The sequence below is a fragment of the Oryx dammah genome, unplaced genomic scaffold, assembly GCF_014754425.2.
Source record: "Oryx dammah isolate SB20612 unplaced genomic scaffold, SCBI_Odam_1.1 HiC_scaffold_2, whole genome shotgun sequence".
Lineage (NCBI taxonomy): Eukaryota > Metazoa > Chordata > Mammalia > Artiodactyla > Bovidae > Oryx > Oryx dammah.
The window spans coordinates 119,225,665-119,252,804 of NW_024070186.1; the positions used below are offsets into that span (position 1 = coordinate 119,225,665).

Genomic DNA, 27,140 nt, shown 5'->3' on the forward strand with positions numbered 1-27,140 from the left:
TGTACACAGATAAAACACAGAGCAACAGATTCTTCAGTGACATTAATAAGGTATTTGGTACATTAAGTCTAAACAAAGTTTGTAGGAGGAATATTTATAGTAACTCCCGGGTCTCTGGCTCAAATGTAATTAACTGACTAAATAAAAAGATATTAGCATTCTCATTTCTTCTCTCCAACTAAATCAAAATAGATAAAACAATTCATTTGCCAGGAGTAAAAATACATATGTAAAGATCACAAGGCTCCCTTGGTATTAATGTGAAATTTCCTCACACCTCCAATCTTCAAAACACAAAAGTGTTATCCTGGGATGTAAGAACTATGAAGGATTTCCCAAATGAAATGAACCAAGTAAACTCTGACTGTCAATAACTGAAAACAAATAGCACAGGATTTAGGTTTATAATTGAAAAATTTCAATGCTATCTTATTAAAAAGAGGTTTATTAACATACTATAATAACATCTCAACCTGTAATTTGACAATAGTCTCAACATCAAGCAAGTTTGTCAAAATCTGAGGAACATGGCCCAAAAAAGGTGTAAATCACACAAACACATGGTAAAATAAAAAAGATACTATAAGAGATAACATTTAAAGAAAAACCATATTTTAAAATGACATATTAGAGAAACTTCTAGAAAACCAAATCGGATGCATGATTTCTTACTTCCCTTACTAAATAATTATGTTACCATTAGTTTAAGTTTTTGTAGTTATTTACATGTGCATTTCTGTTTTACCAAATTCATCTTAATAAGTACTCTCTACATGGGAATTAGATGGGGAAACAGTGGAAACAGTGTCAGACTTTATTTTGAGGGGCTCCAAAATCACTGCAGATGATGATTGCAGCCATGAAAATAAAAGACGCTTAGTCCTTGGAAGGAAAGTTATGCAACCTAGATAGCATATTAAAAAGCAGAGACATTACTTTGCCAATAAAGGTCTGTCTAGTCAAGGCCATGGTTTTTCCAGTGGTCATGTATGGATGTGAGAGTTGGACTGTGAAGAAAGCTGAGTGCCAAAGAATTGATGGTTTTGAACTGTGGTATTGGAGAAGACTCTTGAGAGTCCTTTGGACTGCAAGGAGATCCAACCAGTCCATCCTAAAGGAGATCAGTCCTGGATGTTCTTTGGAAGGACTGATGCTAAAGCTGAAATTCCAGTACTCTGGCCAACTCATGCGAAGAGTTGACTCATTGGAAAAGCCTCTAATGCTGGGAGGGATTGGGGGCAGGAGGAGAAGGGGACGACAGAGGATGAGATGGCTGGATGGCATCACCGACTCAATGGACATGAGTTTGGGTGATCTCCGGGAGTTTGTGATGGACAGGGAGGCCTGGTGTGCTGCAATTCATGCGGTCGCAAAGAGTTGGCCATGACTGAGCGACTGAACTGAATTGAACCGAACCTTCCTGAAAGTTTTCTTTTTTGCATTTTCAATTTATTTGGTATGCAATTTTTGATTAATTCTTTAGCTATTAACATTTCTTACAATCTTCCTGTATTTCCTCCCTCTAACCAGTATGTGAAATAGAAAGGTTCATAATTTTCCACTCTTACGTTTCCTGTGTTCAAGCTCCCCTAGCAAAAAAAGCCAGAAACATAAAGCATCTTAGTATAGAAAATTCTGTTTTCCTCGCACTCATCCCCTTCCATACAAATACACTTCCCTCAACACAGGACTTATTTTAAAGTGTAAACTATTGACTTAGCTCCGTTTAATAATTCACTTAAAAATATGTTTTTTTTAGAGGCAGAAACCAAAATATTTTAAAACACATACACACATTTTTGCACTATAAAGCAAACTAGTTTGGCAGTGATAGTATTCATCTTTCTCTTTCTAGCATCCTTGGCAGGATTTGGCATATAGTAGAGTCTTGATATATATTTAATAACTGAATCCATGGTCAAAGTATAACTTTACTACTTTTCCTCATTCCAGGAAACATGAATTGAGCTAAAAGTTTGTATCAAGTACAAGACAAATATAATGATATGGCTAAAATTGTGATCCTGCATAAAGATACCTTTGGTTTTACTTATAGTTCTGAAATCGATGACCTTTTTGTCTACAAAATATTTTTCCTATCAGAGATTGTCTCATTTTCATCATTTAGTTCAATGAACTTTATCCCAAATATCCAGCTAGAGGGGAATAGATAATTTGGAGTATTTCATTACTAACATTGGAAAATGACCTACTAATGAAATTTAGATCCTTTATAAGACTTCTGTATAGAATAAGCTCAGAACACAAAAACTTTAATGGAACTTCTACACATTTGGGATTTTTGAGAAAATAACTTGATAAACAAATTATAAACCATTCCTTCTGGAATGCATAAGCTGAGTAAGATAGTTTCCTTTTTCCCTAACGAAAAGTTTCTAAGGACAATAATGATAGGTTCAAAACTCTCAATGCAGAGTCTTCTCACTATTAATGAAAAATTTCCATTATTAATTTTGAAATGCTCTAAATTAATCTCTCCTTCTGTGTCCTTGTCAAGAAAGTTTGTACCTAGTAGATTGATTGGTCTGTGTTGCATTAAAATTATTCATTTATTATCTGTCTTTCATATTAGATTGTAAGCTCTGAGAAGGGAGGTACACTGACTTATTTATCTACATTTTCTCACTGTCTGGTACATTATTGTTTAAACTTAGAGATTTTTAGAGATATTGAATTAAATTTGCTACACTTTTTGGCATATCTAAGTTGCTTGACAACTCATTTATCCAGTTTTGTTAGATATCGCCTGAGCTAATCTTGGTCTTCCCATGGCATTTTGTCTAGTAATTCTTCTTTCTTAAAAAGCTAGAAACAGAGAGCTGTGATACATAAGCTGAAAGAGATGGACCTTATATTGACAGATGCTTGGCTACTTTGCGCCAGTTGCCTATGGCCCTGCTCATCCTTTAATACACAACACTCTAACTTCAGTAGAATATGTGTCCTTGTGGGGCTTCCTGGTCTCTGCCACCGTTGGACTGAAAAATGGGGAAGAAGTGTGGGTTGCGGTTTCAACTGCAGCATTCAGAATCAGACTACCTAGCTTCAGATCTCACGTTCAACACTCCTAAAGGACCTAAGACAAGATATTTAATCTTTCAAAACTTTTTTTAACTTCCTCATTTTAAAAATGGAGCTAATAATAGGACATACTCATAGGCTATTTTGAGAGATAAGATAACTCATGGACATAACTTAGCAAATGAGCACAGTTTCTGGCATCCAATAAGGGCTTAATGCATATTTTTAAAAAATTCATTGCATTCTTCCTATGCTTCTTATAATTAAGTAGATTCTCTCTAAATATTTCTTGAAATAAAGTGACTGAGTCTTATTTTCCTGTTTTAGAAAACTGTAAACCTCTGTTTGCTGATAACTGTGTTATAAAATTACCCTGAGGTGTTTAAAATCTAGCCACATATGTATGTCAAGGTATTGTTCCATCCTTCTGTAAAATGAAACAAAACAAAACAAAAAATAAGCTCATGAAATAGATGAAATGTATTTAGTTATCTTTTCCTCTATATCAATTCTAAGTAATACCATTCCTTTGTGTGCCTGAATTGAAGCCCTGCTGATAAAACAATGATTTGTGAGTCATAGCAAATGATCCTTACTAGTTCACAAACTTAAAAACCAACCAGATTTTTAAAATTAAAAAAGGAAACCATAACACACACCAGCACCACCATTGACAACAAAAGCAAAATTACAAGCCACAAGCCATGTTGGCCTATTATATTACAGGCTGTAAATTAATTGGTTGTATATTAGATATTTAAAACATAGTAGACTATGCATTTATTTTTATTTATTTATTTATTATTTTACTTTACAATTCTGTATTGCTTTTGCCATACATTGACATGAATCCACCACGGGTGTACATGCGTCCCCAAACATGAACCCCCCTCCCACCCCCCTCCCCACAACATCTGTCTGGGTCATCCCCGTGTACCAGCCCCAAGCTATGCATTTAAACTAACATATTTAAAAAATTTGCTAATATACAGCTGATTTAGACTCAACACTACATGTAAATCAGCATGAAGTAGAATATGTTGACACATTCTCTAATAATTGGAATATACAAAATTACTTTTACTGTGAAATAGGAGGAAGCTAAATAGGGAAAGGAGTACATCAAGGCTGTATATTGTCACCCTGCTTATTTAACTTATATGCAGAGTACATCATGAAAAATGCTGGGCTGGATAAAGCACAAGCTGGAATCAAGATTGCCGGGAGAAATATCAATAACCTCAGATATGCAGATGACACCACCCTTAAGGCAGAAAGCAAAGAAAAACTAAAGAGCCTCTTTATGAAAGTGAAAGAGGAGAGTGAAAAAGTTGGTTGAAAACTGAATATTCAGAAAACGAAGATCATGGCATCTGGTCCCATCACTTCATGGGAAATATATGGGGAAACAGCGGAAACAATGGCTGACTTTATTTTGGGGGGGCTCCAAAATCACTGCAGATGGTGACTGCAGCCATGAAATTAAAAGACGCTTGCTCCTTGGAAGCAAAGTTATGACCAACCTAGAGCCCGTATTAAAAAGCAGAGACATTGCTTTGCTAACAAAGGTCCATCTAGTCAAAGCTATGTTTTTTCCAGTAGTCGTGTATGGATGTGAGAGTTGGACTATAAAGAAAATTGAGCACCGAAGAATTGATGCTTTTGAACTGTGGCATTGGAGAAGACTCTTGAGAGTCCCTTGGACTGCAAGGAGATCCAACCAGTCCATCCTAAAGGAGATCAGTCCTGAATATTCATTGGAAGGATTGATGCTGAAGCTGAAACTTCAATTCTTTGGCCATCTGATGTGAGGAACTGACTAGATAAGACCCTGATGCTGGGAAACATTGAAGGCAGGAGGGGAAAGGGATGACAGAGGATGAGATGGTGGATGGCATCACCCACTCAATGGACATGAGTTTGAGTACACTCCAGGAGTAGGTGAAGGACAGGGAGACCTGGTATGCTGCATTCCATGAGGGCACAAAGAGTCAGACACAACTGAGTGACTGAACTGGACTGAACTGAACTAAAATTCACCTGGCAACATAAGCAAATGGTAAGATATAACCCTAAGAACAAGGTGCACCTTTAAGTTACATTACTGAAAAGTCACTACACCTGTAAATTCCAATCATATCCCATTTTATCTTCTATCTCTAATTCTACTATAATTAGTTCTTATTCAGTATATTTTTCTTCAAATAATTTGCTATTATGCATATGCATCTAATGCTGCAACTAGTATTTTTAAATGTTGAAAAAAGTCTGATAATATATCATCACTATGTCGAGGAGGTGCTAATAATGTCTTCAATATAATAAACTATAATAATCAAGGAAATAAAACTTTGATACAAATATTATCTCTAAGAGTAATTTTGCCATAGAATATCACTGAGTAACATAAAAGTTACTTTAAAGAAGTTGTTCGGTAAATTAAAATAAGTTTAAAAAACAGAAGCAGTTCTGAATCCACTGTAAACTTTCTGAATATAATTTATGTTCCTTTCTTTTTAAAAATCCTTCTGCTAAAGTTTGTCTCAAGGCAGCATGTGATACTGGTTAATTATGTGAATGTTTTATTTATTTATATTAATATTTTATGTGATCCTATTTATCTGGCTGACACATTTTTCTATTATATTTTTAAATAAGACACAAAGCATCATATAAAAATTATTTAAAATCCAAACAATGATTAGGTTTGTGCTCAATGGAAAAAATTGTGTGAGATAGTTCGGCGCATACTGATAATGATATTGAGACAGAGGCACATCTATTCCTTTCTTGGTGTGGATATCAGAGATTGTCAGTAGAAAACAAACTGGAGGAAATAGTTTTTAAATTTTTCCTGACCTGTACTCAGTTGCTCAGTTGCATCCAACTCTTTGTGACCCCATGGAACATAGCCCATGAGGCTCCTCTGTCCATGGGATTTTCTCAGCAAGAATACTGTAGACGGTTGCCATTTCCTCCTCCAAGGCTCCCTGATCTAAGCTTTTATTATTTTATTTAAAATAAATCCCACAAAGATAACACAAACAGTACCACAGTGATAAAATATAATTCAAAGTGGAATATAAAGGTTACTGAGACTTCTTCTCTCCAAGCAAGTAGTAGCTAGTATGTTGTTTCCAGTTTAGAATTTTCAAAACCATATTTAGTAACAGTATTCTGATCTCTTGCCAAGGATCTAAATAACGTGGAGAAGTATCAGACTAGGGTATATCATTTGCTGTCATTAAAAAAAAAATCTATAAACTATCTATAGTTAAAAGCAAAATGCTATGTCCTGTTCAGATTCTGAGAAAGGTCAGTTTATATATAAAGTAGATTCATCTCTTTCACATGGACTTGAGACTTACTAAATGACCACAAGTAGAATACCAAACTCAATTCTTTTGATTACGTTAACAGCAACAAAAAGGTATTAAAACAGACTAGATTCCAAAGACTATAAATTTAAGTTCTCCCATGTATTGAAACATTTAAAATTTTAATGATAATTTTTGTGTGTTCTTAAACACTAAACCTTGACTAATGCTAAATAACAAACTTTGGGATTAAGTGGAAATTATCATCTAATATAATCTTTTGTGGAAAGGATGATCTTTTATTTGATTTTACTTACCATGATCAAAATTTTAAATAATTTAAATTATTCCTCTGAATACCAAAAACTGAAGCATCAACTCTGGATTTTTAAATAAACTATTTTTTATTAAAACACTAATGTTTTATAAGTAAATCCATATTTTATGCACAGATCACTGAAGAGACACTATTAATATATCTTATAGCAATGAATTGTGTATTACTCTGAGATTGACAAGCACAACCATAAATAGTCAGTGGAGAATCTAATTCTGTTAGAATCAGATTACCTTAGTTCCAATGCCATTTCTTCCCTCTACATAAAAGAGACAGAGATTTTTTTCCCCTTTCAATTGGTCTAGTAGTATGTAGGTTAGTGCCACATAATCAAATATGCTAATATTTGTACAAAATTATGAATCAACACATCAACAGGGATAAATTTAGTCTATAAATAGTCTCTGTTTAGTTTGAGCCACATTTTGCTGCTAAGTGAAATGTGGTTTCATTTATTTCAATTACTCTACCATAAATTCACAAGTAAGAAGTACCACTCTAGGGAAAATAGAGAAGACTCTTACCTTGACACATGAAACCTCTTTCTTCATAGCCAGCATTGCAGGAGCACTTGCCGATGGGTACAAGCCATTCACCTTCTGTACTGCAGTACATCCTAGGAGGATCTTCCTCCTTAGAATTGTTAACACAAGAACCTCTAACCTCCACCAGAGATTGGGAATCCATGGGTACTGTGTCTGGAAACATAGCCAAATTCTTCACTGTAAACGGGCACTTTTTGAAGTACACTCTCACAGACACTAAGGCAACACAAGCACCAACATCTTGAAAAGCCAAATAAAATCCCTTTTTGTTGACAGGACCTACTTCTCTAACCTCAGTGTTGAGTTTAAGAATACGGTCCCCGAGATCCATTTGCGTGAAACTTTCATCAGCTGCAATGGTGTCAATCTTTGTAAACTGATGTTCTCGGAATTTGACTCCATGGTCATCATCAGACTCCATGTAATACAGATTGAAAGTCTCCTTGCAAGTTCCCAAAACCAATGGAATGCTATTGCAGTCCCGGAGAGTGAACTTCAGCTCCACATAGATCTTCTGAGCTGAGTTCCTGGGGATCCAGTTTGTCCTCAGCCAATTATTTTGACTATGGTCCATGACATTGCAAACTTGGTAAGTGCGGATGGGCGTGTAATGTTCATCGACACCACTGATCTCCTCCCACTTGAAGAATGAAAGACGAAGAAGAAAAGAAAGACAGAATTAACGAGTTAAGCATGATGAATAGCTGTGAATACAAGATGAAGTTGTTAATGACATCACAGGAAATAAAAAACAAGCAGAAACTTCACTGTTGCTCATTAAAGATCAAGATGTACAGCAACTCTGTAACATTCTTGTTTGCAGTTTTTATTATTTACAAGGTTCTCTGAGTTCTTGGACACAAAATAATTCAAAATTTTGATGAACACATTTGAATTTTACTGGAGTTTGTGTGATATTCAGGAAGAAGTTGCTTAGCAATTGATTGAACCTAGACAAACATCCTAGGATAAAAATGTTAAATCAGTCATCTCTAATAACATGATAAAAATTGTTTTGTTGTATATTTTAGGGGATTATTATTATTATTTTTTTGGTTTGTTCTTTAAAAAGAAAAAGAAAATACCACTGCTTAGCACTTCTCTTTATTAAACTTTCCCCAATTTGGGCCAGACTTGGGTAAAGTCAGTATATCACAAAGAAAGTGAATCTAAATTATTTCATTACCAGGTAGCTTTATGCATGACATTATTAACATACTTGGTCATTTCAAGAAATACACGATGGAGAACTTTGAATTTCTGAAGTAAAAACATGAACATGTCTCCTTCCCATCTCTCCAAAATCCAACAAATAGTTATACATGTAGAACAGAAGATTTAAGTATAGTGAACATTTCAATTCTTAATATCTTTTATCCACATTAAATTTTCCACATGAAAGAAATACACAGCTACTTAAGTTGTTGTTATAGCAGTTGGGCTATGATGGTAATAAAACTTTTTTTCATTGTAAATACACTCAAAACTTTCAAGACTTTTTAGAAAAGTTAAGCAGTGTTTTCTTGATCCTTGTACAGGTTTTGAGAAGCTTTCAAGTTAGCATCACATTGTTTATGTTATTTATGATTCTAAAACTATTATTCTATTTAACTGTTACACCTGTGTCTACACTCTGTTTATACTATGCCTAGTTATCTTATTGCTGCTAGAAAAATACATCGTTTTCCATGTCATATTAGAGTTCTAACCTTCTATGGCTCCCCGTTACTCATGTAAGAACTTCAAACTCTTCAGTTGGCATTTGTGCTTTTCCAAAAACTATTCCCAACTTACATTTATTTTTTTCTAAAAGTTTGAACTGAGATTAGAGAATTATAAGTTTCACTTATGCACATACTGTTCTTGTCTCTGTGAACTCTTTTTTATGTTTTCAAAAGAAATGTTGGATCTTCTTTTGTTATGGTATAAAAAAGAGCATTGGTCTCTGCTCATTTCTCTGTGATGCCTCCCATAACCTTAACGTGCTTAAGACACTTTCTGTTTCGTATAACACTTATTAAATATCTTTTTCAGTTTTAGATTTAATTCATGATACATCATTAGATTAGCTTAACATTGTTTCAAATACATTTGTTAGATTTTAGAGCTCTTTATATCCTTTATAATATGCAGCACACAACTTCACTTTTTGGGAATAAAAGATGAATAAAATGCATAAAATGCATAAAATTATATTTTTATAATATATTTAGTAATAATTCAAGGAAATAATAAAGTTCATATTAGAGAATATATTTTAACTTTGTAAATAAATAAATGAAATCCTTGTGATGCCCATTATAAATAGGTTCCTAAAATCTTCTCCATTAAGAGATTTACTTATTTTCATAAGGAATAAGTTTTAAATAATTTTTAACTAAATCAATGGCATTTAAAAAGTATTAATGTATTTTCTACTTATATTTATTAAATACACATAGGAAATCCAATCCACAACTTCTAGTTACAAAGTGAGATAAAAATGCTATTTTTTCAAAATTCACAATAACCAAAGTAAAGAAATATGGCATTTATCTGGCCTTTGAACCTCATTAGCCAAAAAAATAATTATTTACATTAAAGTGTTTGAATTATCAAATCCAAGCTGCACCCTTCCCCACTACCAAGGTGAGAAACACAGTTTTAAAACTCTTTAGTCTCCTTAGCACTCCTACCAATCTAAGAACAAACCAAAAGCAAATAATTAAACAGCACCACTTATTTCAGTAACTTGGATCATTCAGGGTCTGAAATATTTGAGAAGCATTCATTTTCTGGAGGCAAAATTGGCTTGTCTTTATTGTCATGCCTAACATCCAACAAAGGAGCCCATTTTGTTATTTTAGAAAGCCCTAGAATAATATACAAGAAAATACTCATAATGTATTTTTAATAATCACCAATTTATCATTTTCAAACAACCACTCTATAAATACATTATATGGACAGCTTTTAAGAACAAAAGTATATATGAGAGTCTCATTTCTGAGGATTTTACACTGAGGTGCCTATAAAAGTAAAGTCATACTCAAAACCAAAATTAATGTATAACTTTAATATCAGAAAATTTAAAACCTGTGAACTGAGTTGAAGCTCAAAAAAATTGTAATGTTAAACAGTATTATTATGTTGCATCTTTATTAATATTACATTGATTCTATGATGGCACTGTAAAGTATAGAGCTAACAAAAACGCCAGAGAATAAATGCTTTTTGTGGGCATTTTACAGAATGTTAGATGAGAGGCCTATTTAAAAATTAGCCAACTGACTTCAGAAATTTTAGGTCAGAACTTTCTTATCAGAATAGATACGTTTGTAATTTGATGAATCAGTTGCAATTTTCTCCTGCTCTGGACAGCATTTTGTTAGACACCAAACAGAAATGACAGAAATGACACCATGTAAAGATTTTCACAATTTGATGTAAAATATGATTTTAATTATGGAGATATCAATGTAGTCTAACATTTTCCTTTGAATGCTAATTTGGCAAGCTATCACAAGCCCTTGAATGCAGAGGTACAAATTGCAAGAAGATAATGCAAACAGCACCAGCATGCTCTGTGCATAAAAAGGTTGCAGAGAGCAATTATCACTTCATTAATTTGTAATGAAAACCAAATTGCCTGTAAGTGATGGTGACTTGCCATCTCAGACCATTTGCAAAAAAACAGCAGATCTCTAACTCTAGCATCTGGTGAAGACTTGTTTAGTTGCTCAGTCCTCTCCTTTTGCTACCCCATAGACTGTATGTAGCCACCAAGACTCCCTGTCCATGGGATTTCTCAAGTAAGAATACTGGAGTGGTGGCCATTTTCTCCTCCAGGGGATCTTCCGGATCCAGGGATCAAACCCATGTGTGCTGCTTGGTAGGCAGATTCTTTATCACTGAGCCACCTAGGAAATTGCTGAGGACTTGAGAGTGGAAATAAAATTTCTAAAAAAGCAGTTTTGCAACAGCAGCAACAGAAATCATTAAAGTGCTGTTGTAATTCTTCCATTTTATAAAAGAATACTCATATTTACCCAATCTTCATACTCCAAGAACTAATGTGTACATTCATAAATTATTAGAGATAATATACTATCATAGTCATTGTGCCAAGGCCAAGGTGAACAAATAAAATGGGTGAATTAGAATTAGTGACATAAAACTGGGAGGTACAAAGCATTTATTGCTTCATTTTTCTAATCCTAAGGAAGAATCTCTTCAAGGGGTGTCCAGCAGTAACACTGTCCAGCAGAAAGGGACACAGAACTAGTAAGAACAGAACTAATAACACAGACACAGAACTAGGGACTAGTAAGAACACAAATTCCTTCTAAAGCTCAAATTCTTCAAAATAGATAATTCCAGGAAAATAGCCTGGCTCCCAGATTCTCACTATACAAGCTTTTATCATTAGACCACAGAGACCAGAGTTGAATTTCTTGTTTTGTTTTTTTCTTCTTTTTTCCAGATTATTACATCTGTAAGAAAAACATTTGCCCAGACTTCTTTTCCCTAGAAGGATGAGTCAGAATTCTATTCCCTGTAACATTAGCACCATGAGTCTCCTTATCAACAAAATACAGTGTAAGATGTGATTCAGTTTATATTTTTTAGATAGCACAGGCTTCTTGTCACTGAGTCAAATATATATTTTGAGGGAAACATATTTTTAACAATTAATCAGCATTTAACCTAATAACTCTCATTCTAATGAACCTCAATTATAGTAATAAAGGATTTATACTCATTGTTAACATTAATTACTCTCTTGGATACATTTTTTGCTACTTGCTAATAGAGAGTAGGAGGAAAGTGTTTACATTTTCTTTAAAAGAGGGAGAACCTGCGATACAGTTAGTGCATAGGCTAACTTAAATATTTAGAAAGTGAGAAACAACTTCGTGATTTACTTTATAAGGTTTAAATCACTTCCTAGAAATTTGCAGATGATATTAAAAAAGAAAATGATACCAATATTCTTATGTTTGTAATACTACATTTATATTTCAATGGTGAATAAGAAGCACACAGTTCTGCACTTTAGAAAATGCTAATGTGACTAATGCTGCCCTTAGCAACTGTGAAAGTGAAAGGGAAAAGTGAAAGTGAAGTCACTCAGTCATGCCCGACTCTTTGTGATCCCATGGACTGTAGCCTACCAGGCTCCTCCGTCCATGGAATTTCCAGGCAAGAGTACTGGAGTCAGTTGCCATTTCCTTCTCCAGGGGATCTTCCCGACCCAGGGATCCAACCCAGGTCTCCTGCATTGCAGACAGATGCTTTACCCTCTAAGCCACCAGGGAAGTCCTCTTAATAACTGTAAGTGATCTTAAAGTTGATTCATGTCATTCTTTCTCCTCTCCTGTTTCTACTCTTACATGTTTTTCCCTTTGCACATATCATAGCTGTTTCAGAATGCAGTGTTCATCCTAGAAATATTTGAACACTTATCACACATCAGCATAAGCTTGGCAAGGCATAATCACTTACAGGAAAATGTCACTGGCAAGTGTCAGACCCAGACGTATGTAACAAACTCACTATATTTCCATCTATTATTAAATAGAATTTTCTTAGCCAATAGGCCTCAAAAGTATATATATACACACACACATACTTGTAATAGTATTATATTAAAAGGTAGAGTAAAATAAAACAATTGAGACAAATGAGAAACAGAATTTGGGGGTTTGAAAGACTTTGTTGGTGATGATTTGGGGTCAAATCAGAGAAATATATTTATAACCAGAGGACTGAGGAGAGAGAAGATGGGGATTTGATACTGAAAATTCAGTATCAGCAACAAGGTGCAGGCCAAAGTCTAAAGATAATGATGCCCAAAGGTACATGCCTGAGATGGCATTTCCAGCAATCTTAATAATAATGACTACTATACATCGTCCCACCCATCTTTAACTCCTAAGTAATTAGCAGAAATTTGATAATGGTATTACAAATATCTTGTTGAAAAAAGAGAGGACAATGTCTCAGTTTGGGTACAGTATACAGAAAAGAGATAGGAAACCAGGAAAGGAAAGAAAGACCAGAGATTATTATTGAGGAAAGCCATATTAAAAAGCAGAGATATTACTTTGCTGACAAATGTCCACCCAGTCAAAGCTGTGGTTTTTCCAGTAGTCATGTATGGATGAGAGAGTTGAACCATAAAGAAAGCCGAGAGCAGAATAACTGATGCTTTTGAACTGTAGTATTGGAGAAGACTCTTGAGAGTCCCTTGGACTGCAAAGAAATCCAACCAGTCTATTCTAAAGAAAATCAGTCCTAAATATTCATTGGAAGGACTGATGCTAAAGCTGAAACTCCAATACTTTGGCTGCCTGATGCGAAGAACTGACTGATTGGAAAAGACCCTGGTGCTGGGAAAGATTGAGGGCAGGAGGAGAAGGGAACAGAAGAGGACAAGAGGGTTGGATGGCATCACCAACTGGATGGGCATGAGTCTGAGCAAGCTCCGGGATTTGGTGATGGACAGGGAAACCTGGCATGTTGCACTCTATAGGGTCACAAAGAGTCAGACATAACTGAGTGACTGAACTGACTTCAGAGGATAAGAGAAAGAGTTAGGACCAGGAAAATGTGTCATCTCTGCTTGGGTATTGGGTAGGCCCTGGTACATTCTGTAGTTAGAACAAGATGCTGGCTATTCAAGGCAATGTCTTCTGAAAGTTTGAGCATGCGTGGGGGTGCTTGGGTCCCCATCAGTGCCTACTTTGGATTCTCTGTCTTTACTCAGCACTTTACAGCCAAATATACATCCATCTTCAGCCTCAGGATTTCTCAGTTCCTGCTACCCTTAGACTGAGGCAAGAACAAGGGCAGCCTCAGCTTCACCTTTCTAGGCCTTTGATTTTAGCAATTCTCCCCCATGTTGGGGCTAGTTTAGTGGTACAGTATTGAGATCTCAGGGCTGTTGCCACATCTTTGCATCTGTGGAAAAACATCCCATATTTCTGACTACAGTCTGTCTAATTTCCTTACATCAAAGGTTCTTATTTTTGGCTAAGCATTAACCAGAGACCCTTTGAAAAATACTACTTCATAGGTGTCTATCCAAAATATTTTATTTTACATTCCCTAGGATATTTGGATTTGAGTAGGCAACTCCCTAAGGTTGGGAACCAATGTTCTATGCCCTTTGGACAACTTTTGCCCTCAACTTCACCTGGCAGCATATTCTACTATCAGCTTCCAAGACTTCCTTTTTTTTCATATTGGAGGATAATTGCTTTATAGTGTTATGTTGGTTTCTGCAGTTCAATTCAGTTCAGTCACTCAGTTGTGTCCGATTCTGCAACCCCATGGACTGCAGCACACCAGGCCTCCCTGTCCTTCACCAACTCCCAGAGTTTATTCAAACTCATGTCCACTGAGTCAGTGATGCTATCCAACTGCTCATCCTCTGTCATCCCCTTCTCCTGCCTTCAGTCTTTCCCAGCATCAGGGTCTTTTCAAATGAATCAGTTCTTCACATCAGGTGGCCAAAGAATTGTAGGTTCAGCTTCAGCATCAGTCCTTCCAATGAATATTTAGGACTGATTTCCTTTAGGATGGACTGGTTGAATCTCTTTGCAGTCCAAGGGACTCTCAAAAGTCGACTGGTTGGATCTCCTTGCAGTCCAAGGGACTCTCAAGAGTCTTCTCCAACACCATAGTTCAAAAGCATCAGTTCTTTGGCTCTCAGCTTTCTTTATAGTCCAACTCTCACATCCATACATAACTACTGGAAAAACCATAGCTTTGACTAGACAGACCTCAGTACATCAATGTGAAACAGTGATAATTATATATCCCCTTCCTATTGAGCCTCCCTTCTCCCCGCTATCCCACCCCTCTAGGTTGTCACAGAGTGCTGGTCTGGGCTCCCCGTGTTATACAGTAGTCTCCCACTAGTCATCTATTTTACACATGGTAGCGTATATATTTGGAGAAGGCAATGGCACCCCACTCCAGTACTCTTGCCTGGAAACTGCCATGGACAGAGGAGCCTGGTAGGCTGCAGTCCATGGGGTTGCAAAGAGTCAGACACGACTGAGCAACCTCACTTTCACTTTTCACTTTCATGCATTGGAGAAGGAAATGGCAACCCACTCCAGCGTTCTTGCCTGGAGAATCCCAGGGACGGAGGAGCCTGGTGGGCTGCCGGCTACGGGGTCGCACAGAGTCGGACACGACTGAAGTGACTTAGCAGCAGCAGCGCATATATGTCAATACTACTTTCTCAATTTTCTCTACCTTCTCCTTCCCAAGACTCTGAATCTCCTCAGAAACTGTTTCCATGTCTATTTTTCCAGATAGTCTGCCTCTGTTTCTATCGAAGGCCCTATTGCTCGGCCCTCATCCCATATGTTGTTGATGCCCGATTTGCTGAGGCCCAGATGTGCCTTATGTAGAAGCTCACCTGAATAACCTCATCTTCTACCTCCCACCAAGATTTGTAAGATATTATTATAATAAACAGCATAAGTCTAATCATATTGCTCTTCTATTTCACATCTGGTGGTAAATGCAAAATATGTGCATTACAAAAAAATGTAAACAGTGTGTGTGGGAGGGCTACCTTCAGTCACATATCTCTCTTGGTGTGAATGCAAGACAACTGGTTTTAGATATGCTACAGTTTTTAGAGTTCACTATAATTTGGTTGTCTCCTACTGTGATTTCTGAAATGATTTGTGTTTTTTTAAGATGCCTCTATAACAGTGGTTTGCAGTCCATGAAGTCGCTCAGTCGTGTCTGACTCTTAGTGACCTCATGGACAGCTGCTGCTGCTGCTGCTGCTAAGTCGCTTCAGTCGTGTCCGATTCTGTGCGACCCCACAGACGGCAGCCCAACCTGTTGCAGCAGCAGCTGTCCATGATGTTGCTAAGAGTTGGTCATGACTGAGCGACTTCATGTTCACTTTTCACTTTCATGCATTGGTGAAGGAAATGGCAACCTACTCCAGTGTTCTTGCCTGGAGAATCCCAGGGATGGGGGGGCCTGGTGGGCTGCCATCTATGGGGTTGCACAGAGTTGGACACAACTGAAGCAACTTAGCAGCAGCAGCAGCAGCAGTATAATAGTGGTTTAATTTGATTTCACAAGCATTTATTGAATGTTTCTATATGCAAAGCTAAGGTTAGAAGCAGTAGACAGTAAAACAATAAGTAAAATGTGATTTTTGCTATCTGGAAACTGGTGCTGGAAGGAAGGGCATGAGTATTACACAAGGCAGATGATGATACATGGTCCATTTGAGGTGTTGCAAGAAGCTGTGGGGAAATAAAGGATTACTGGTGGAAGGGGGTTCTGGAAAATCACTAAAGAAGAATAAATGGAAAGGTAGGATGACTAGAATCTCTACAGGTGGAAATAGCAGGGTTCACTGAAAGAAAGAGTATGAGCAAACAGGAAGACCCGTGAGGACAGAACCTGTGTAAGGAGTGGGGTTCCAGTATGACTGGAATTTGGGGCACTGAGCAGCTGGGATGTGGACAGTTACTTAGAAAGGACTGGGAAAATTTGGGAATGTCAGCTGATATATCTTTACTTCATTTGATGAAGTGAAGGTTCGATCCCTGGGTCGGGAAGATCCCTGGGTCAGGAAGATCCCCTGGAGAAGGAAATGGCAACCCACTCCAGTACTCTTGCCTGGAAAATCCCATGGACTGAGGAGCCTGGTAGGCTACAGTCCCTGGGGTCGCAAAGAGTTGGACATGACTGAGTGACTTCACTTCATTTGCTAACATGAAAAACTCCTGAAAAGAGGCACATGGTTTGCTCCAGACTGGGAGTTGGTTCTCCAAAGGAGAAAGAGGGAATTCAGAAAGACCTCTGCAAGTTCCAGAAGAGAATTCTGAAGATCACCGCTGCTGAATTTATGACCATTGAACATTTCCCAAAGATTATAAAGAGATATATTTTTTGCTTATGAATTATATACGATACAGCTACATGTGCAGAAAGGAACACAGCTCATTATACTATAATTTTGTGACTACTAAAACATTTCAGAAAAATTCCCGTTTGTACTGAAACATTGCAAACAACAACAGAAAAACAATTAAAGGTACATGTATGTAAATAAATGTTTCTTTCATGTGTTTTTTTTTCTGAAATAGTGTTCTCATTAGATCCCACATATCTGATTTCAAGAACATCTAATTAATATTTATTGAATAACTACTATCTACCAAGCTCTCTTCAAGAAAATTAGAGATACCAAGGGAATATTTCATGCAAAGATGGGCTCGATAAAAGACAGAAATGGTATGGACCTAACAGAAGCAGAAGGTATTAAGAAGAGGTGGCAAGAATACACAAAAGAACTGTACAAAAAAGAACTTCATGACCAAGATAATCACGATGATGTGATCACTCACCTAGAGCCAGACATCCTGGAATGTGAAGTCAAGTGGGCCTTAGAAAGCATCACTACGAACAAAGCTAGTGGAGGTGATGGAATTCTAGTTGAGCTGTTTCAAATCCTGAAAGATGATGCTGTGAAAGTGCTGCACTCAATATGCCAGCAAATTTGGAAAGCTCAGCAGTGGCCACAGGACTGGAAAAGATCAGTTTTCATTCGAGTTCCAAAGAAAGAAATGCCAAAGAATGCTCAAACTACCACACAATTGGACTCATCTCACATGTTAGTAAAGTAATGCTCAAAATTCTTCAAGCCAGGTTCAGCAATATGTGAACTGTGAACTTCCAGATGTTCAAGCTGGTTTTAGAAAAGGCAGAGGAACCAGAGATCAAATTGCCAACATCTGCTGGATCATCAAAAAAGCAAGAGTTCCAGAAAAACATCTATTTTTGCTTTATTGACTATGCCAAAGCCTTTGACTGTGTGCATCACAATAAACTGTGGAAAATTCTGAAAGAGACGGGAATACCAGACCACCTGATCTGCCTCTTGAGAAATCTGTATGCAGGTCAGGAAGCAACAGATAGAACTGGACGTGGAACAACAGACTGGTTCCAAATAGGAAAAAGAGTACGTCACGGCTGTATATTGTCACTCTGCTTGTTTAACTTCTATGCAGATTACGTCACAAGAAATGCTGGGCTGGAAGAACCACAAGCTGGAATCAAGATAGCCTGGAGAAATATCAATAACCTCAGATATGCAGATGACACCAACCTTATGGCAGAAAGTAAAGAGGAACTAAAAAGCCTCTTGATGAAAGTGAAAGAGGAGAGTGAAAAAGTTGGCTTAAAGCTCAACATTCAGAAAACTAAGATCATGGCATCTGGTCCCATCATTTCATGGCAAATGGATGGGGAAACAGTAGAAACAGTGTCAGACTTTATTTTTCGGGGCTCCAAAATCACTGCAGATGGTGATTGCAGCCATGAAATTAAAAGACGCTTACTTCTTGGAAGGAGAGTTATGACCAACCTAGATAGCATATTAAGAAGCAGAGACATTACTTTGCCAACAAAAGTCCGTCTAGTCAAGGCTATGGTTTTTCCTGTGGTCATGTATGGATGTGAGAGGGGATGGTCAAGAAAGCTGAGCATGGAAGAATTTATGTTTTTGAACTGTGGTGTTGGAGAAGACTCTTGAGAGTCCCTTGGGCTGCAAGGAGATCTAACCAGTCCATTCTAAAGGAGATCAGTCCTGGGTCTTCATTGGAAGGGCTGATGCTAAAGCTGAAACTCCAGTACTTTGGCCACCTCATGCAAAGAGTTGACTCATTGGAAAAGACTCTGATGCTGGCAGGGATTGGGGGCTGGAGGAGAAGGGGAGAGCAGAGGATGAGATGGCTGGATGGCATCACCGACTTGATGGACGTGAGTTTGAGTGAACTCTGGGAGTTGGTGATGGCCAGGGAGGCCTGGTGTGCTGCAATTCATGGGGTCGCAAAGAGTCGAACACGACTGAGTGACTGAACTGAACTGAACCAAGCTCTATAGTGATAACATTTTAATGAAGAAGATAGGAAAGGTACCTATCTTTAAGGAACATACCGTATTTATGTTAAATCCATTGTTATATCCATTTTTATTTTGTATCCATTTGTATGTTAGATGCATTTTCATTTATTTCTTTGCTCATTATTCTTTCTCACCTTCATGGTTTCTGGTTTGACTTATTTTTCCCTCCCAAACATTTAAGTGAAAGTGAAAGTTGCTCAGTTGTGTCCGACTCTTTGTGACCCCAAGGACTACATATATATACACTCCATGGAATTCTCCAGGCCAGAATACTGGAGTGGGTAGCCTTTCTCTTCTCCAGGGCATCTTCCCAACTCAGGGGTCGAACCCAGGTCTCCTGCATTGCAGGCAGTTTCTTTACTAGCTGAGCCACAGGGGAAGCCCCCCAGCATTTCGCTCTGTGCCTAAAACTAAATACCTCTTACAGTTTTACTAAAATCAGATATCACGTGATGAGCTAAATGTTAAACTCACATAACTAACAAAGCAAGTATGCTTTGGGGTGCAGAAGGCATTGATTTTTAAAAATAAATACTCTGGTTAACTATGTGTTAAAGAGTGACCTTAACCAATTAAATATAAGACACATACCATGTCTATAAGAGTTTTGTAAAAATAAAAATAAAAAAAAGAATCAGGAAATTAGTTTCTACAAAATGTGTGTTAGTAAATTTATGATAAAGATTTTGGAATGTATAATGAAAATTTTTTGAAAGATGAAAAACAGTCTTAAAGTTTGAAAGATGGTGGGTGGCAAGGAAAAAAAAACTTTTCAAAATAATGCAAAATGCTTAAAGATCTATCAAAAAGTGAATTTCTAGCCAGAAGAATGAGCTTGCAAAAGATATAATACATTAAAATATAAAATATACCATGGGAAGGTCATGTCTACATTCTTCATTGTCAAAAGTTTTCAATTAAACCTGCTATTTGAATTTACTTCTCCTGTGAGGGGAAAAGTATCAATGTAATGAAAGACAGGAAAAGTAAAATTTTCACTGTAGAGGTTTGATTTTAATGGTGAAATATTTCTATTTATAATGTAAAAGAAACATAATTGCAAAATGTTATTTTTAGAAGTATAACCATGAAAAAATTTACCATTAATCTGAAAATTACTTTCGTAAAGAGAAAGCCAAAATAGTTTAAAAATCATTAATTAACTATTTATGTATTCCATAAAGTTGGGGGAAATTGTTCATATTTATCAGAAATTTTTCACTCTTTCTGTTGCTATATAGTCAAATAACTACACTTTTCATAGTTTAAATTCCCCTTTAATGTCAGGGAGTAAAACAATGAGACTATCATGTTTCCAATTCTTGGAAACATATTTAATATGAAATTGCCCAATAAAAAGGTAATTTTAGAATTCAGTATAACTGCTTGAAAATGTGGGGTAAAGTTCCACGCACATTGGCTTAACTTGTCTAGACTGAAAACTGTGTTAAAATGGACATTTACAGAATTATTACAAACGGCCAACTACTTAGAAATTAATGCATAGCAGTGACAGCAGTGCATTTCATACCAGTTGTGAGATTCATGTAATTTCCTGCTATGATAACGGGTCACAGACACGGTAATTCATAGCAATTTACGATGTACCTGTGGAGCACTCACAGTGACGGAAATGAAATTAACTCGTGTCACTGTGGAACATACGCTAAGCTTACACGTTTTCAGATAACTCAGCTTATTTTTTAACACAATGTGTGTAATTCCTGAAAGCAGTTTTCTGAAATGTAACCTGCTTTATAGCAACACTTTTAAAGCTGCAGACACATCTTTGGGTGCTGGGTGGCAACCCTGTTTTATAGGAACATTTTTCATCATTTATCCATTTAGTATCTTAGGAAGGCCAGCTATCTTAGTGTCTAAGCTCTAGATACAGGCAGATCCTAGGTTTGAAGCCTACCTTTGCTAGTTAATAGGAGGTTTGAGAGCCTATGATTAAATTCACACAACTCTAAAATGCAAAAAATCATAGTAAACTCTTTCTAGATACGTGAACAAAAGTAGACTATCCATTTTAAAACAATTGTAACAGTGCGTGGCACTTGGGAAGCAGTAAACAAATATTATTATTCTGCTAAAGTTAACAAAAAATGTCATTGGGATATATGGATTTTTTTTCTTATAAAATAATAGAAGTGTATTTTAAATTCAAGATTTATCTATTTTCTATTCTTATTTCACTAGTCTAGAGATTTTTCAAATTTATTTAAGGTCACCACAGTTTCTGACAAGTGTAATTTGTTTTACTCTTTCGAAATTCAATAAATATAATTAATGACAGAAGTCAACTGACTATATTGTAAATGAGCCTGCTGTCTATTATCTATGATAAATATGCTATTCCATGTGGAGTAAAGTTTTGCCAATATTATTCCACACTTTCTTAGGTACTATAGTTCTGTAACATTTTTAGACAATTGAGTTCAATTCCTTTCACTATTTTTTTAAATGGAAAGTATATGATCTATCTGTATATTAAGAGACATGTTTTAATAAAACAAAAATATGTATTATTATCATACTATGCTTTTCATTCATACTGGTCACTGTGTTGTCTCAGTTATGTCATGTCTAAATTGAGATGATAATAGTACCTTTCTTACAGTATTGCTTAGTTTCTTAGCAGATTATATTGGCAGTTAATAAGTGCTTACATAGTTGTCACCTGCTAAGTAAAACAAATATTTATTAAGCACATACATGTTGTAAACTTGTTTTCTAGTACTACCATTATGATAATGGTGCAGAAGTCATGGTTTCCTGACCTTGATAAATCTTAATCATAAGAATGGAAATATGTTTGTGTAAGCTTAATGTTAGACAGTCATTCATTTATTGAATAGAAATCCACTGAGAGCCAAGCACTCTTCTATTTCCTGGGGACCACTTTCTCCATGGGAAGAATAACAGTAAAGTCATCAGTGTCTTAATGGAGCTTATTCTGTCCTTGAAAGAAAACAAAGAGTAAATAATCACACGCACACATGAAAGGTAAGCTGATGATAATTATTATAAAGAAAAACAAAGACAGAATGGAAGACATAGGTGGCTTGATGAAATGACATTTCAATAGGGTAACCAGAGATAAGTTCTCACTTTAGTAGGCACTTGTTTGAAATGAGTAACCAGGCATAGAGAATACTCATGGATACAGCATCGCAGACTGAGAGAACAGAAAGAATATGAACTGTGAGACTGAGGATGGTGGTATAATTAAAGCGTGGCAAGGAGGCCACTGTGGCTGAAACAGAGTGATCCAGGAGTGAAGTGGTGAAACCTAACCTTAGACCTGAAAGGAAGTTGACTACAAAATCAAGTAGGTCCATGTTGGCCATGTGAGAGACTCTGGATTTTATTGTCAGACAAGAAGGAACTCAGTATATGGTTTGGACAGAGGAGTGACATGATTTGACACATATAGGCCTACTGTGTGAGAAATACATTGTAAAGATCAAAGACCTATGATGTGAGATCATTAGGAGGTTATTACAGTGACAGAGGATTGGACATTTCCAGTAAAAGAGGAGAGAACAGATTCTGGAACTCTTTTGGTGGCAGATCCAAAGGGCTTGACGACAGGCGGAGTGCAGGACTTTGGAGAAAGGTGGAGACCGCAACACAAACACTCACTCAAAGAATGGCAACAGCTGATGTGATACCAGAGAAAGAGAACAGAAGCCAGGAGCTGGCATCTAGGTGAGAAACTTAAATGTAAGGGGAATTTTGACTAGTGAGAATGGGTGATGATGGTTAGAAAGAGGAAAAATAACACATTCTGGGCAGGGGAAGCAATGTGTAAAAAGACATAGAAACACAAAAACATCCACTGAGTTGGGTGTCATGAAGCTGCTAAAGTGAAAGATGGAGCTAGTCTTTCTTTGATTAATTTGACTCATATTATACACTTGTTATATACTAGGACTCTATTTCCTCTGTTAGAGACTCTGTTTAGGGACTCTAAATATTTAGACTCTTTATTCATTGCAATAAAGTGCAGTGAATAAATGGTCAGAAATCTGTCTCCCCAGGAAGCTTACATTCTAGTGCCTGCGAAGTTGCTTCAGTCCTGTCCGACTCTTTGCAACCCCAAGGACTGTAGCCCACCAGGCTTCTCTGTCCATGAAATTTCCCAGGCAAGAATACTGGAAAGTGAAAGTGAAAGTCACTCAGTCGTGTCTGACTCTTTGCAACTCCAGCCCAGAATGCTGGAATGGGTAGCCTTTTCCTTCTCCAGGGGATCATCCCAACCTAGAGATCGAACCCAGGTCTCCCACATTGCAGGCAGATTCTTTACCAGCTGAGCCAGAAAGGACTGGAGTGAGGTTGCCATTTTCTTCTCCAGGGGATCTTCTCCACCCAGGATTGAACCCACATCTCCTCTGTCTCCTGCATTGGCAGGCAGGTTCTTTAACACTGAGCCAGCTGGGAAGCCCATGGGGAAGAATTGGTGGAGTTAAGTCCAATCCTGCGATATGAGCAGAGGACTAAGAAGACTCAGCCTCTCCATGGGATCACTCTGGTTTCTATGAAGAGAACAGCAGAGAATTAGAGGAGGAGTGGACAATGATTGTGTGGATAGTATGGAATGTAACAGAGGATTTTCTCATCACTCAAGAGATTCAAACAAATATGAGATTTAGGGACATTACTTTGACAAGAATATTAAGGATGGGTTGGAGGAGGAGTGGAGGGAGATGAATTGAAGAAATTGTAGTTAACCCATTACTGATTCCCAGCAGCAACACAGTTCCACATAATCCATTTGCTGAATGAGTAAATGAATGGGTTAATTTTTGAAGGCAAGTGGTATTTTGGTGGTAAAACTGACTTGGCACTTGATGGGTATTTGCTTTGAAAAAAATGAAAACCTGATAATGACTCTGAGTCAAGTTAACATTTGATAATCATATTGACCATTTTATGAGGCCATTACAGTAATGGGCTTTCCCAGCAATGCATCATTTTATCCTGCAAAACCCCTGTGCGGCAGGTTCTATCATCAATTAATTCTACAGAGGAAACAAAGGAAGCTGAGGAAGAGACTCAACTTCTCACCCCAAATCACACAGCTGTAAATGGTGGAGCCTCAATTCAAACCCAGAACTCTTCCATTCCAAAGCCTTTCCTATTTTCCACTAATCTGTTTTGATGACCTGGAAATGAAAGTCATCAGCAGAGAGGGGCAGCAACATAGGTGCAACAGGTTATGTGAAGAAGAGGAACAGTTGTCTTTAACATAAGCTGAGCCTGATGTGTCAGTGAGAAACAAAGAAGTTTGCAAAAGTTGGCACGTAACCCAGAAGTCAGTAGACATTCAGACTTTGGAGTTGCATAATCAAAGCTTTGGAAATGATTGAGATGATTTTTAAAATATATAAGACAAAAGGAATTTTAGAAACTGTATTTTGAAATGCTTATATTTAGAGCTTAGAAAGAAAATGATGAGCTGATGAAAGAAATGGAAATATTATAAAAATTGCTTTTTCAAAGCATTCATGTTGAAATGTTTCCTACATTAAAAAAGTTTTTTCAAGTTAAGTATAGTAAATACTGCTAGAAAAGGAGCATTTACAGAGGTAGAAGTAGAACAAGAAGAAAACAAGTCAGAGATAGCAGATCAGAGAATTTCAAGAACTTTGTTTTTAATATGAAGAATACCTTAACATAACAGCATATGGTCTGAAAAGAATGAACTTGTTAGCAGAAGGATTCAGGTGACTTACAAAGATTTTTTTTTTTAAGTAGCAGAGGTTTTTATAAAACTTTCTGGTATTAAGGAGCAGACAGCAGAGAACACGTTGAAGTAGCAATTGTAGTCTTTTACAAAACAATATAATTGAACAGAAAAGATTCAGTGATTCTTCAAAGAATGAGCCTACTGTAATGCATTTTACCACATATAGAGACCTAGAGACTTTCTTCACAGGTGAGAAACTGACATCTGGAGAAATACAAGTGTCCAATGTTACAATGCTAATTAGGGACCAACATAGACCACACAAGATCCTGGTCTTATTCTCAGTCCTGCATTAGTGCTCATATACCACACTATATTTTTGCAAGAGAGAAAAGACTAGTCTTAATGTCAGTTTGGATAGAACTCTGGTTCACTAGTTACGTATATGAAATTTTAACTAGAAATTTCCCTCAGTTATGGGCAAAGATTGATGAATTTGAAACAGTATGAGGGATCTAAGGTCTCAAGCAGGGTTGGAACCCACATTCCCTAAAGTGGAAGCATGGAGACTTAAGCTCTGGACTGCCAGGGATTATCAGGTTTTCATTTTTTTCAAAGCAAATATCCATCAATTGCCAAGTCTGAGTTTTACCACCAAAATACTACTTGCCCTCAAAAATTAACCCATTCATTTACTCATTCAGCAACATTCATTTCTCAACTCATTCAACAGTCATTTCTGTTGTATTTTTAGATGAAACTCACTGCTTTATTAGATTTTCATTTTCTAAGCATATCAATTTATCTTCTTTATACCATGTTTTAACGTGATCTGAAATACTGATATATTTTTAAAGAAAATCTACATATCTGGGAGAATATTTGAGAATGGACTTAACCTTATGTCAGTCCTGACTTACAGAAAACTGTAAACAAATCAAAAGTGGTAAACATTCCACTGTGAAAATTATCATGATTATAACTGTTCTATAACATAGTGTATTCAGTTTCATAGCCCAAAGTGAATATGATTATAATCAAAAACAATGAAATAAGTTGGGATCTTAAATATTCACATATCCAGAATTAGAAATAAGTGTTAACACATAAAGTTTTAACCATAAAACTTTAGGGGTGAATTAAAATTTAAACATTTTGAGCTTGGAAAAATGGTTCAATATTATTTAGCTAATATTTAGATAGCAAGTAAACACACTGGAATAAATCTATCAAGCTAAGTAGTATGTATTCAGAACAGTATTTTGTATAAAAAATATTACAAAGAAAAAGCAATGACCTAATATAAAATGATCAAGGACATTTTTCTAATGACAAATTAAATTGTGCACAATAAATTATCAAGTTACAACAATTGTTACCACAGTAATGCCAAGGCCACTATCAACTGAAAAAACAGTTATTATCTTGAAAGCAATTTGAACGTTAAAAGAATTATACCCCAAAATAATAGCCAACTACATGCTACAGAATTCTTGTTTTCTTTGCTCATAGTTTGACCATTTGTTTATTTATGGTATCTCAAATTATCTTATAAATGCTCCACATAAAGAGAAGGCATTGAACAACATATATTATTTTGTGGTTTTGAATATTATAATAATATAAACTACAACTTTGTTATTATATCTCTATTCACTATCCAAATAAATTTTAGTTCAACTGTCTACAAAATATTGTAGAGAATATTCAATGATAAATTCAACATTTAGGTATAAATAACATGTGCCAATACACAATTAGTAGAAAATAATTTTCTAAATTCTGCTTCTAATTTTACAGAAATTGATGATCAGTTTCTGCTTTCCTGATCAAATGTGGCTAATGCTGGTATATTTCAAAGCAGTTTGCGCTGGTTTAGCAGCTGGATGGCTCTTAGAATTATTTTCCTAATATTTCATGCCTCCAGAATTCTTCAGTATCTAGAACTATATGGCACCCAAACTGATAACTTATACTAGTTTGTTTGCTATATTATGATCCTGTTTAAAATATGGAACCCATGTAGTTTCTGGGGGATTAAGGAGGATTATAGTACTATATTGAAGAAAATTAACTATAATATTAATTAACTACGATCATTACAAGTAAACTGGAAAGAAAATATTCTGATAGGATGTCCTAGTCAAATTTATACTCTGATTAACTGAGAAATAATTCCTAAATCTACAACTATTTGGTTGTAATGCCATTTAGCATTTATTTCTATTTTCTTTTACATATATAATATGTATTATATGTAATGTATACCA

At 36.2% G+C, this 27,140-nt stretch overlaps 1 protein-coding gene across 1 annotated transcript in view; it reads right to left on the reverse strand.

The window, feature by feature from the left end:
• Positions 1 to 498: 498 nt before the first annotated feature.
• The window catches only part of LOC120882056 (ephrin type-A receptor 3-like), a 55,831-nt gene continuing 29,189 nt past the window's right edge, over positions 499 to 27,140 (reverse strand). Inside the window, exons 3-4 of the mRNA XM_040265812.1 lie at positions 7,221 to 7,881; positions 499 to 518 (exon numbers count right to left, since the gene is read on the reverse strand). Coding sequence (XP_040121746.1) covers positions 499 to 518; positions 7,221 to 7,881 — 681 coding nt within the window. The remainder of the gene's footprint in view (positions 519 to 7,220; positions 7,882 to 27,140) is intronic.